The 14,055-nt window shown below is 39.1% G+C and overlaps 1 protein-coding gene across 2 annotated transcripts in view; it reads right to left on the reverse strand.

Annotated features, from left to right (window-relative positions):
- The window catches only part of elavl4 (ELAV like neuron-specific RNA binding protein 4), a 126,084-nt gene extending 112,300 nt beyond the window's left edge, over positions 1 to 13,784 (reverse strand). For both annotated transcript variants that reach the window (XM_052095124.1, XM_052095123.1), the window contains exon 1: positions 13,230 to 13,784. In XM_052095124.1, coding sequence (XP_051951084.1) covers positions 13,230 to 13,349 — 120 coding nt within the window. In that variant the 5' untranslated portion in view covers positions 13,350 to 13,784. The remainder of the gene's footprint in view (positions 1 to 13,229) is intronic.
- Positions 13,785 to 14,055: the final 271 nt, after the last annotated feature.

Below are 14,055 nucleotides of genomic sequence, written 5' to 3' on the forward strand. Positions count from 1 at the left end.
TCACTGTATATAAAAAAGATTTGTCAGATTTTCAGTCCTTAACATTCTGCCTAACATCTCCTTTTGTGTTACACATAACAATGAAAGTCATACAGGTTTGAAACAACATATGATGACAGAATTTTCATTTTTGTATGAACTATACTTTTAAATTTAAAACTAAAGAAAAATAGATGCCATGACAGTGATATTTACATGACAAATAGCAATTATCTTAAGTTAAGTTGTACCAGCATAATTGAATTCTCAGCAACTACTATGAGTTATCTGAAAAAGTTGTTTTTGCCTCTTTGTTATGATTATTGTTATTATTATTGTGATTAAGTTTATTGTTATGTTATGTACAACTCATATCTCTGGGGTAAAATCAAACAGAAATGTGCCATCGATCTTCTTTTTGTCCTTCCCTGTTCCCCCACATATCTTTCCTTGTTTGTAGATATTCCATCACCATGTCTTTTTGAGCCCTGGGAAAAGCAACGTCAGTATTTCTGCACCACCTGCCCCCCAATCCTTGCTGTCTTTCTTTCAGAATTCACAGAGCCTTACTTAGCCAGAACAGTAGAGAGCAAGAGAGAGAGAGAGAGGGAAGAAAGGATTCAGAAAGAGAAAAATGATACAAGAGCCGCTAGCTGTAGACAGAAAGGATGCCTTAAGAAGCAGTTAGCATATGTAACTTCTCTTTTCCCTCTCTGCCTAAAATGAGGTTATTTCAGTGAGTTTGTATTGATGTTTTCGAACAAGCTCCATGGCAGAGCATATAATGCTGAACACTGGTGTTAGAGAGAATGCATTATTAATGCGAGGGGAAACTAACAGGGACCAGCGACTCATCTGGGCTGTGAGGAAGACGGTTTGCGTCTAGGAGGAAGCAACACCACGCCTCAAAGGTCTTCCTCAGTAATGCACACATGTCAGGCATCTATCATTTATGCATGACAGTCAGGCTCCTCCAACTCCCCCGAACAATTAATGAATCAATGAAATGTATGGGCTTAGAAACTATCAATTCGGGGAAACAGCGCCGTTCGTCAACGTGTCAGCTCTTGGGCACAGCCTATCATTCAGGCAGAAAGCACATTTATCACTTTAGAAACAGCCTGCGTGTCATAGTAACGCGGCTAATCCTACTATAAAATGGCCGCCCAATTCTGATGGATGGTTGGACTTTAATAACAACCAGTCAGTCTATGTGACTGCTTTTCGTAATGTATTCAACACACAATCCCATATGTTCTATAAAGTGTCTCTCGAATATAGTTTATTTTCCTGATATGGCAACATATTTGTGTTGGATTTGAGGGATAATCTTGTCTCTGAGTGGTTTTTCTGGATTTTTTCCCCCAGTGTGAATAGGGAGACACATTATGAGTAGAGCAAAATGATAGCCAGTTTAATTCATCAACCAATGAAGCCTTTATGAGTGTGTTTGGGCTGATAAAGTAACATGCATGCAAAGTGAAAGTGAGGAAGAGAAAAAGAGAGTGAAATTGAGGAATTACTGCCACTGATTTCCACTCTTCAGTGCCTTTTCAATTCCTGTTCAATTAACAAAACCATTAATTACAGTACTTAAGCAAACCAGGGTAAACCAGACAAGCGAGAATTCACGCACTTAACACATATTCCTTTGCAAGCATTCAATGGTTCTCTTTTAAAATCACTTCATCATCATTCCTGAAATACTCGTAAATGTGACCAGCAGAACTAAATAATTTAAATCCCTATTTCTTTTTCTGAAAGGGTACAAAAGCACAACCATTGAAAGAAAAAACTATTCTGCATTTGAAAATAGTTTTAGTTTGCATTGTTAGTATCACAGTCTAGAGTGCTGCCTCAGCTATAGAAATTACTCTTCCTTTGTAATTCCCTCCCTTTCCCTTTCCCTCTCTTTCCTTTTATTTTGTGCTTTTTATGGCTTTACTCGAATAGTCTCACTTGAAACACAAAGCTCTCGCTGTTCACTGTGTCCACTGTTTTGATGTTCATTTTCCCTGCAGAAATCATAGCCTTGAAACTCCAGATGAAGACTAGACCTTTATTCTGTACTTGGAGAGAGCTATGTGAGCATGTTTTTCTTTGGGGACCATCATCGCCTGCACTAACCCCCTGCTGCTGAAATCACAGGCTTTTTACTTCCAGGTCATGGTGCCTGTATCACTCACGCTGACCCCTCTCTCCGCTCACTCTTTTTTAGCTTTCTTTTCAAAGAAAAAAGGGTAGAGCTCTTTCAAGACCTCCAATCTGTCTCTCTCTCTTCATCAACACCCAGTCCCTGTGAAATTTTCAAAAAGTAAAGACATTGAGAAGAACATCAAATTCCATCCTTAGTGACTTAAGGCTCAGTGAATCAGTAGTGAGTGCAGTCCCTGGAGTGTGAGTCTTCCATTTCATAGGCATATTGGCCAAATGTCACCTGTCCTCCCAGGCGAGGGGAGCTCTTGTGGGGCTACGACACAACTGAGGCAGGCCGCCCTGGTTCTCTCTCTGCCTGGCTGGAGACACCTGCTCCTCGCATCAATGGTGACAGCCCCCAATGGAGCTTTTTCATCTACTCTCACTATCTTTCTCATGAACAAGTGTCCTGAAGCATTGAGTGTGTGCATATGCATGTATGTAAGTGAGAACCTGTGTTTGGTTGAGGGGATGTTATTTGTGTCACACACACACGCACATGTTGGGTTTCCATGTTTTATGGGAACTTTCCATAGACATAATGGTTTTTATACTGTACAAACTTTATATTCTATACCCTAACCCTAACCCTAAACCTAACCTAACAGAAAACTTTCTGCATTTTTACATTTTCAAAAAACATAATTTAGTTTAATTTATAAGCTGTTTTCCTCATGGGGACTGACAAATTGTCCCCATAACGTCCAAAATTTTGGGTTTTACTATCATTATGGGGACAGTTGGTCCCCACAAAGTGATAAATACACACACCCTGGAATAAGTTTTAAAAAATCAGTTACCACAGATGCAACGAGGCTTCTAACCAAGCTGCTGAGGGAGTGACAGGAAATTTGGTTTGTTTTTTTCTTACTGATATTAAACAGCGCTGTTTATTTTTGTCGTCTTTCGCAAAGCTGTGAAAGTGTAATCATTTAATTTTTTTCCTCTGCTGTTGGAGCAAACCGGTAAGCAAAAATTGTATTTGCTGTGGTCCCCCATTCACCACCATTCAAGTTTAACCAACTATGACGACTTCCACTTCGCTGCATTCGGACGTGTAAAAAGGGTCCATGAGGGCATTTCGAAATTCCCCCCAAAGGAAGTTTCGCATATTTAGCTACAGTAACTTCTGGGGATGAATTTGTCTCCAAATTATACCTAAAGATTTACAACACAAAAATGCACCCTTGTAACAAATCTCTTACATATTTATATGGGAAAACCTTCAATAAATGTTTATGTTGTGGCAAATCATTTTTTTTTTACTTTATTACATTTATTTCCTAATGAGCACTCTCATGAGCCTGAAAATGTAAAACAGCAAGCTTTTATGGCTCTGGAGCCAGATTGCTTCAGCTAATGCATACTTAGACACGTTGCATAGGATGTCTGAGGTCCCCTGTGTATCGTAGCTCGGATTGCCCCCTTAGTAAGACTCAATAGAAGACCAAGCCATGATTGCAGTATGTCAAGCAGACACACCAATCCTCCCTATTGTTCCATATTAGAATCTTTCTTTTAGAATAGAATAGAATAGAATCTTGATTAGTTGACATTAAATAATTTATCCAAAGCTAGTTTAAACCAATTTTCTTTTTCAATTAATTTCTAATGATTAATCATGTCATTTTATGAACTCATATTAATTAAGAGCCTTCAGGGAATATATGAACTATTATTTTGTACCACTGCAGAATCATTTAAAATGAACCAAATAAAGGGAAAAGCTAATTAAAAATTATTTAAAAAAAAAAATGTTTACAGAACTTAAGACAGGATTCCTCAATAGACAGCCTGCGGGTCAAATCTGGCCCGTGAGAGATAAAAGTTTGGTCTCTGCTAAAGGCCTGTTCACACCAAATCCATGACGATTTTGAGGGACAAACTTCAGACAAAAGGTCTATGCACCTTTTTCCTGGGCGTCTTACTGGTGAACATAAAGTGGGCGGGACTTCCACTGGAAGCCGTTCTATAGCATTCCCTAGCTCTGGCTGCAGTCATTTTAGACCCTGTTTACAGCTGGTAATAAGACGCATTTCAATCACAAATGCTCAGCGCTAAATAGAGTTGTAAACCGGGTGCAAAATGTTTTGTGATTGGATCACAAAACATTGTATTTGAGGTTTAATATGCCGTATTGATGTGTCCCGGACAGCAGCGAAGCATCACCTCTCACCAGTCATTCACCCACTGAACAAAAGTTTAATCTGACATGTGGATTTAAAAATAAATTATAGTCCAATTGGAAAACTTGAAAAAGCAATTACATACCCAAGTACAAGAACTTCACGGCTCTTCCTTAGTGTGTCTGTCTGATTTGAACATACAGGGTGACAAGTACAAGCACACATCTGAAGCTGAAGTAACACAGGTACTTCACTAAAACAACCCCTAATTTTGTTTGAAATGTTGCGTTTGTGCTTAGATTAAATCTCAACTGCATCTGGGAGAAAGAGCACGGCAGTTTTGTTCGTGCTCTCTTTGTCTTTATGACTTTTTGCATTATCGTTCAGTAACACACTGACATAGTGATTGATTTCTGTCCTCATGAAATTATACATTTGGCAGGTTAACAATTCAGATCTGCACAGCTGAAAAGGATTTAAAATTTTCTTAAAAAAAAATTGTTCACCAGATTTTATACACAGGTGTGAATGGTGTGAAGAAGAGTATTTTCACAAAGACTTTTATCACTTAAGACATGTCTTTGTTTGAAGGCCTGAATCCTTTTAGATTTTCAAAATTTCTAAGAAAATCTAAATAGATTCACTGCATCCAAAAGGCAAGTGCATGTCCCACAGTAGTCACACTACCAATGGCCATCATTGCCTTTCTCACAGCTGCCTCTGTATCCGGGGGCATGAAGAAATTCCACAAAACCATCCCATGCATTGTTTTTTTAGCTGCCAGTCCCGTTGGTCTGAGAGAAGATAGGAAGAGATCTCTTCCCCCATGAGACTCACACACTGGCTCTGTTCTCTGTCATTTTGATACTTGCACACCAGTGACCTGAAAGCCAGCAAGCTGGCAATACGACCCCAGTTAGTGATGCAGTTGCTGACAAACCTTTTCTACATTCTTGATGAAGCTCACATCATCTTCTTTCTCCTCCAGTTTCAGATGCGTGATCATACCTTTTTACACGATTTCATACTTTACAACGAGACTCTCCACAACACACTTCATAGTTGACAAAACTAGTTTTTTTCCCACCCTTAGCATGAGAGAGTCTGGCAAAATCTTTGAAGAAAATGTTAATAATCTCTCATGTGTCCATACTCAGGGCTGTGTTGGTGCTGGGTGTGAAAAGATCATCTATTTCCTTGCTGTCAGATCCAGGAGTGGATTGTACTGAGCCTTGGAGGCCGCCCCTTGTCAATTAGTTCTGATTTTGAGGTTTCTGTTCTAGAATTTTTATTGGATTGCCAACAAACCCACATGACTTTGTATATGCGTTAGGATGCATGGCCATAGCCCACTGCTGCTCGAAACTTTACTTTCAGTATCCATTTTTGCTAATTCACATCAGTGCCTTTGATCCAGTATATCGACGATGCGTTAGGGGTTGAAGAGAAAATGACGTCCTTCAAAATTGACATTTACACGCAAGTCATTACATTTTACACTTTCAACGGTAAAGTGTTTAATGCGGAATTTCCTCGTGTTTTTATAGTCCAATTTGTGGAATTATTAAGTGATTTTTGCAACTGTAATGGTAGCCAGCTGAACTGTGCATTGGTGACTGACACTAGGGGCTGTAGCCTTTAGCCTCCTCGTTAGCACACCCGCCTCCCATGCTGGAGACCTGGGTTTGAATCCTGCTTGGGTATTGGTTGCAGTGGTGCCAAAACCCTGAATAGGAGTGAGGTTTATGGGGGTGAGTGTAACAGTAGCCAGCTGGTATGTGCTTTGCAGTGTGTAAACTTCACACCCCTAGCCTCAAAAGGTGCACTAGTGACTGACACTAAGGGCTATAGCATTTAGCCTCCTCGTTAGTGCTTCCACCTCCCATGCTGGGTTCGAATCCCGTTTGAAAGATTAATTGTTAGAAAGGATTAATCAAACTTAGTAAGTTTAAAGTAGCTATAGTATTATGCTGTTAAATCTCAATATAACTTTTCTAAACTGCTTAATTGACCTAACTTCACTTCCATCATACAATAGAGTTGTGTGGCGGGGGTAGGGTTTATGAAGCGTCATAATGTTTGCTGTCACATCACAATCAATTTGTGTTGTGGGACATGGAGCTGCCTGAAGCGAACATAAGAGTAGGCTCGCTCCCTTGGTTAAAATCGAGGGGTTGAAGTCTGTCAACAGAAACTTCCCTCACTCAATGAACAAGTGGAATGGACTTCCAAAATGGCGGTGGGGATTCCCCTGAGGGGAAGTGCTTAGGGGAGTTAGCCAGTGGATGTTAAAAGTGAAGTGGAACACAGCCAGAGTCAGTAAAAAAAACAACAAAAAAACAATTATTTCACCCCTGTACAGTAGGCAGTGCTGTTGCTGTTCTACAAATGGTTATACCAGTCTCCTGCCCTGCTTAGACTAGCTGTCAGTGCTAGAGATTAATATATTGAATGAATGCCGTTAAAGCATTTATTTACCTAATTTGGCATAACTGTTTCATTATGTTCTTATCACGGTGTTGATGCATTCTAAGGAGTATATAATCTGTGTTTTTATGCAAGTGAGATTAGTAAAGAGCGCTGATGCATAAATAAACATCTTAATTATATTCGCACATGTATTTTGCTTCAAGACTATTCCAAACGGACTCCCGAAGCCAACTAGTCTTTTTATAATGCCTAGATTAATGCTTGGATAATATAACACAAGGCAATATTATACAAGTGGAATAGTGCACATTAAGAATAGCATAGTACAGAAAAAAACCATGATGCATAGTCTAATATTGAAAATTGTTTATAAGAAAACATTGGCTCACGGTCTTTTCATTATTGATATTATTGCAATAATTTGTTATATTATCCTTAAGAACAATAACAATATTAATGCTAATAGGTCCAATAATTCAATCAGCAGTCAGGGAAAGTGCAGGGAGCAGATCCCGTTTGGAGATGAACAGGAACAGTTGACTCGCATGGAGGACATGAAGATCCAGATTGTGTTTTGTGTAGTTTTGTATATCTGTATACAAAGTTCATAATTATTAAAACTTTTGTTCATTATTGATTGAATAAATAAAACAGGCTACTAAAAAGTACTAAGAACTAAGAAAAAAACCCTGAATATTTATGTGCAAATCTCAGTAATAATAATAACATCAATAATAATAATAATAGCAGCAGCAGCACAAACACTTGTTCATTACATCTGTGGCCCTTGATTTTTTATTGTTGACATAATTTGGCGAAAAATAATTTCTGGGGAACCCTGACCTAAAATATACAGTACATGTCATTTTTAACCTAAAATCTTGACGATAATAGTAAAAAGGGTTCAACTTTAGGTGGCCTTAACTACTATGTACTAACATGAAATATATACAAAACTATGTATTTACTGTGTACTATGTTGCTCTGCAAAGTTCCCACATTTGCTGCTACTGAGGCTGAGGTACAGGTAGGTTTAGAAGTAAGGTTAGGGTTAGGATTAGGGGTTAGAGTTAGGTTTTGTAAGTGTAATTACAAATGTTATTAAATGCAAGGATTATATGTATTTACAATGCAACAACATGTATGCACATAATAAGTACATTGTATCAAATGGTTGAGTACATAGCATTTAAGGTAACCTAATAGAATGTGGGTCCGTAAAATGTTTATTGACATGTTATATGTCAACTACCCATTTATTGACACACAAAAAGAACAGGCGAGTATGTCTTGCTCAAGGACACAATGGCGATACCATCAACCCCACTCTTACTGGAAAGAGATTGATTGATTGACTGATTGACTGATTGATTGATTGATTGATTGATTGATTGATTGATTGATTGATTGATTGATTGATTGATTGATTGATTGATTGCTTGGACTTGTTGCCACTGACCATGCTACTGATATTGTGTTATTGGGACACATAAATTCTGGCTGTAATTCCAGAATCAGAATTTTTGTTATTCAAAAACCTTTTTATTTCAAAGTCTTTTTATATTTAATTATATTTACTTTGAACAAACAATCACTCCTTTATAGTCTTCCTACAAGCTATTTAAAAAAAAAAGTGTACTTATTTTTTACAGAATTTGGAATGCGTTCTTCAGTTTGTCAATTTGATAACTATTGACAATAAATATGAGCTCGGTCTATTACCATAATGTTCCAACAGTATTTGGATGCAATCTTGAGCAACATTTGGCTTATGTCTAATAAAAAAAGGTGATGCTTTATCTTTAGTTTACGGTGTTGGATTCTCTGTTTCTGCAATTCTGTCATTTAAACATGCACACACAAGATTCTGAGCAGTGCAAGGTGGCTAATTCTCTCATGAATGCCTCTATGTGCATGTTGTGACCGCTGAGTGACCTGGAGGTTAAATAGCTCGTTCTCGTTGTCTTTCTTCCAAAACGGGGAAGCGCTCTGACAATAGCATCAGCTTTTACCCTACAGATGATAAAGCAGCAGGGCTCTGCGTGTCACGAACCCCGCTCCTCTGCCCCATCTCCGCTTCCTCGAGCACGCACACATGCACTCCGCGAGCGTGCTCGCTTCCCGCTCCCTCGCTCCGCCCCCTTGAGCTCGTACGCTCTTTTTCCTCCCTCGGGCTTCCACGCCCGGTTTTGCTATTACGAGCTCTCGCTCGTAAACTATCTCCCCCCTCTGACTCATGCTCGCTTCTCACGCGCTTCAGCCTGAACATTATGACCACCTGCACTCACGCGCTTCCTATCCCCACACATTAGTTTCACCTGCACTCGTCTCGTCACCTGTCATTGTTTACACCTGCACTCGCCCCTATAAATACACTATCCTTCCGTTTGTATCTTGTTGGTTACTGTGTTTAGTTTCCCGTACCTATGCCCCGCTAGTCTCGTCTAGTTTTGACCTCCCTACTTGTTACCTCTTAGCTTGCCAGCTCCTCTTGTTCCCCTGTCTTTTGCTCCCTCTAGTCCCCTCTTGCTACGTGTTTGTTTCATCCTGTTTACTCCGACTTTGACCCTCGCTCCCCTCGACTACTCTCCCAGATTTGCCCCCTTTATATCTTTGATTCCCTGGCTTTTGACCCTACGCTCCCCCTTGACCATTCTCTCTGGATTTACCCTGTTTGTACTTTTGCCTGCACTGCTTTATTCACGAATAAAGCAGTTTTTCATCTACATTGTGACTGTCTCGTCTTGTGTGTGTGTGTTCTGGTCATACTGCGCTCCAGATTTCTCTCTATGATGGCTGTATCATTTTCACACTTGCACAGAATTTCGGACTGTCCTTGAATGAAGCGTCTCAAATTATCGAGAAACACTTGAAATTCTTAGCACTGAGAATGAACGGTAACGGCATAATTGTTTAATGCAGCACCTTTTGTACCAAGCTAAATATACACAGAGGCAAAAAGGTATTGATGTTGGAATTCTGAGGTGAACGTTAATAACTCAGCTAGGGAGAGACGGCCTACATGAAGGAGAAAAGGGTTCTTATTTCTGAACAGGAAGTTGATCCACTGCAATCTACTGCTATTGTGTTGTGAGATGTGAATCTTTTCACAGTTGATGAGTCTGCTTCACTTGCTGCTCGGCTGCTCTTGTGAAGGATTCATACACACGCATGCGCTCGCTCACACACACATGCTACGGCTTTGTGCGGGGGTAGAATTCCGCACCTGTTCTCAGTACAGTTAGGCTGGGGTCGAGCAGCACAAATGAACTAATTTCCAGGGCTACATTGAACAGAGAACACTGCAATCACAAAGGAGTCTGTCGAGCCAGCAGATGGGCAGAGCTAATCATTGTTGTGAAATAGAGATGACCCTGCCTATCTCTAGCACTGCCAACAGACATTTGCCAATCGCTCTTCAATTCCCTTTCCTCTCCCCCTCATCTCTGTTTGTTTCTCAGCGCCCTCCATCGAATGTAGGAGCAAACTTAACCTTCAAAAAATGGCTGAAAATGAAGTTAGAAACCGAGCATGCAACCGTTTAAAATAGACCAGCTCTAACCCATGGACTGCTGGATTGTGTGTGTATATGAGCACAGCATCTCCAATCAGAAACTGAAATTTTTAATCTAACAAATCTGCATGTGTTTGGATTAATGTCCTACCAAGTCGGATGAATTCTCATTGGAATGTGCCGTTTTTTTCATGATTGTGCTTTTGTGCTATTTCAGAGTCTTTCATCACTGTGCTGAATGTTGAAAAATTTTCTATAATTAGAAATCACTCAGTATCCTGCTTAGCGCAGTATCTCGAGTGGCAATGTGTCATGCTTAATTTAAAAAAATAGACTGCAGTTATTAACTATGATTAGAAATCATTTCAATATCTTTTGGATGTTCGACAACACATTAGAATGCTTGGCAATAGCTGGGATGCCTTAATCAAATACAAGTACTATATGATGCATCTGTTAGCTTCTGCAAAAAATATAGAAATAAATTTATATTCTAGATTGTTTATAGATATATGTAAAATTGCATTGTTAAGCCTTAGCAAATTACATCCAAGTTAGTGATCCATTGCTTCTAATGATTAAGCTTGGCTTTTAACGTCAGTTCATGTTTGGAAAAACATGTACGCTCTAGCTCTAAGAGGGTTTTCATTGCTTTATTGATTCACTTAATCATGAAATGCAATCATTATATAATAATTCCTCTAAAATAATTCTATACACGCTGTGTATTGAAATAGAATTTAAAAAGCTGCACCCAGATGGAACATTCTAGTCATTTTCCTCTGCAAGATGGATATGCGTTTAAAATATACTTACAATGAAATAAAAAGGAGAATTAAATTTCCCTTTCTCAAAAAACACATACACAGACAATGATTAAATGTATGCAAATTATCTGGCTTCAGTTAATTAAGGCACAATTAATCACTGTAACGATGGTCTGGTTTAACCTGGTTAATTACAATCCGAAATGTGAATTGTGTATTTCCGGATAAAACGTGACAAATTCAGATTTCTAAGAGTAGAAACAGTCCAACAGAGATGCTAAAGGATTGCAAACAGTGTTGCAATGGATTGCTTCCTCTTTCAGGAACAAGAAAACATTTACCTGCTCCCAATGTAAATAAAAAAGCAATTATTATTTAAATCTAGCGTTCAATGGACTGCTGTCATTTCTTTCTAAAATTAAGACAGCCTTAACACTTAAAATGTAACATTAATAATTTCCAAATTGAATTCTGTTAATTTCTGTTTTTAAATTGATTGTGATAGATGTGCAAAAGTAGAACTTAAAAACAACATGGTTTGTTGTCAGTCTTTTGAGATTGAAAGAGAAAGAGTGAAATAGCAACCCTTCCCGTCAGACTATCTTTATCTAAAGAAATGTATATAAATATAAAATAGAATAGAATTATAGAATAATTAAACTTGAATCAGAGTTCTACAAATGTGGAAAATTTGAAATAGAAGAAAAAAATTAAACAATATTATTTTAAATAGTCACAAGATTTAAACTTTATTCAGTTTATAATTATTGTCGCATGGACGTTTCACTTTCCCCACCAAATAGTGACTGATTGCTGAATCACACTATTACAGATTTACTTGTAACCATTTTGTAGTTCAAATGAGAGTATAGTGGTTGTGACTCTACATGCCTTGTTTAATTTTTTACATCTCAAAGCTGGAGAATCACCAGGATGAATAATCCAAATGTTTCAAAATCCCTGAGCTTCGGAGGATTTTAAGGAGAGAGTGTGTACCTCAAAAAGGTTGCGAGGAAGGGTTTAGTAATCTGCTGCCTCTGTCTAAGAACACCCAGCAGTATGCGATCACAGTGTGTGTATGTATGTATACTTGTGTGTGTGTGTGTGTGTGTGTGTGTGTGTGTGTGTGTGTGTGTGTGTGTGTGTGTGTGTGTGAACTGGCAGAGGAGCTCCAGTGCTGTCAGTTTGAGTCTGATTTGTGTGCGAATGTGGTGCGGCTCCAGGCAGGCAGGCTGATCCTGTTTTGTGGAAATGAGGAACGAGAGCCCATCACAGATTAGACACCCACATTTTCGTGTCGATTTAATGCACCAAGTCAGGGATTTATTCTTAACAGACCGGCACTTACAGCACCAGCCAGCCTGCCAGCCAGGGCTTTCCCATCTCTTTCTTAACCCAAAACTGTAGTGTATAAGATCAGAAATGATTGAATGAAAACATAAGAATGAGTATCTAATTTTACCGCACCACACTTAATTATTATATTCAGGAAAAGTCTTACTTGTCTCCCTACACAATTCTGTTTAGAGATGATAGGATATAATATAGTACATTACAAGCTCATTTATATCCACCTATCAGAAGAGGAAAAATATTTCCTATTAAAATTACAATATAGCCACACAAATATTGTTTGTCTTGACATGCTTTTGTTACCGAATGTGTATTATAAGGATCAATAATCTACATTAGATCAAGATAAAGCCTTTTTTGCTTTCAAATAGTTCTGTACTAAAACCGTGCAACACACCAAGACAACGCATTTAGAAAATGGTGAAAAATTCCAAACACAGTTATACATTCACAAAAAATATTTTCTTTTAGCTTCCCAACTTTTGGATTCTGGAATGACTTTTAAGCATAGAAATGCACACTCACACACACAACCATACACATGCTGCACTTTTAATTTCAGGCATCAGTACACAAGGAGCCGCACAAGCACATTCTGAGCAGAAATACACAAACAATGCACTTACACACCCTGCTTTCACTCTCTCAATCTCTTTCTCTTTCTCTCTGGCTAACTGATTGAAAGATCTAGCCAGAGTAGGCAGCTGTATCATCCCACAATGGAGCATGAAAGCATTGGCTAATTCAGCCCTAAGGGCTGCACACATTTACCTAAATGAAGTTACTATTCTTATTCTACTGTGCCGTATTTGTTCTTGACTATTTTCTCTTTAATTTGTCCAACAGATCTGTCTATCTTCTTACCCCCTGTGCCCTGGCCCCCAGTTGGCTGGATGGATCTCGGGGGAAAAGCAGCGAGCCCATGCTTGGGAAGGAGCCTTCTGCCTGGGCTATTGTCGAGTTCTGTGAGCACCTTACCATCATCTTCAGACACTGCTCGCAAGATGCGCGTTTACAGGGAAAAAGGGAGAAAAGAAGAAGAGAGGAAAAGAACAGAATGCTAGCCAAGGTGATAAAGAAATATTTATAGACTAAAGAAAAGCAAGAGGAGGAAAGAAAAGAGAACTGCCACAGTGATAGAGAGCCGTGTGCTTACTGAGTTCACACACACACACACACACAACACGGGCGCGCGCGTGCGCACGCACACAAACACACGCAGTCAGTGTAAGCCCCAGATGGGCAAGTCATCAAGCAAGCTCAGCAGTAAGAGCTATCTTGCTTTTGAGTAAATGAGAAAATGAAATGATTGTGCGTGGGAGAGGGAGAGAGAACAACTCTAGTCTCTTATCCATTACAGTATGCCCGGAGAGCAGAGAGGTACTGCCTTCAGCTAGCAGCCGTTTAACTGGACCTGAATGCTCAATACCTGCACATTCATTTAAAACTTGTGATATCTGTCACATATAGAAGCATGGGCACATTGATAAGACACACTGAAATGTTACACACAACAGAATAATGAACACACACTGAGGTGACATAAAACGAAAAATCCAATTCCTTTACCTCATTGCTCAACAAAGCAGCGTTCAGTGTTCGGCTGATTTCAAACATCTTGTTGACGTGATTTGGTTCTTGTCGCCCGGCTTGCTTTATTGTATTTGCTTTGTGGCTCTACAGCTTCTTT

This window comes from Xyrauchen texanus, chromosome 27 (assembly GCF_025860055.1).
Source record: "Xyrauchen texanus isolate HMW12.3.18 chromosome 27, RBS_HiC_50CHRs, whole genome shotgun sequence".
Taxonomy (NCBI): domain Eukaryota; kingdom Metazoa; phylum Chordata; class Actinopteri; order Cypriniformes; family Catostomidae; genus Xyrauchen; species Xyrauchen texanus.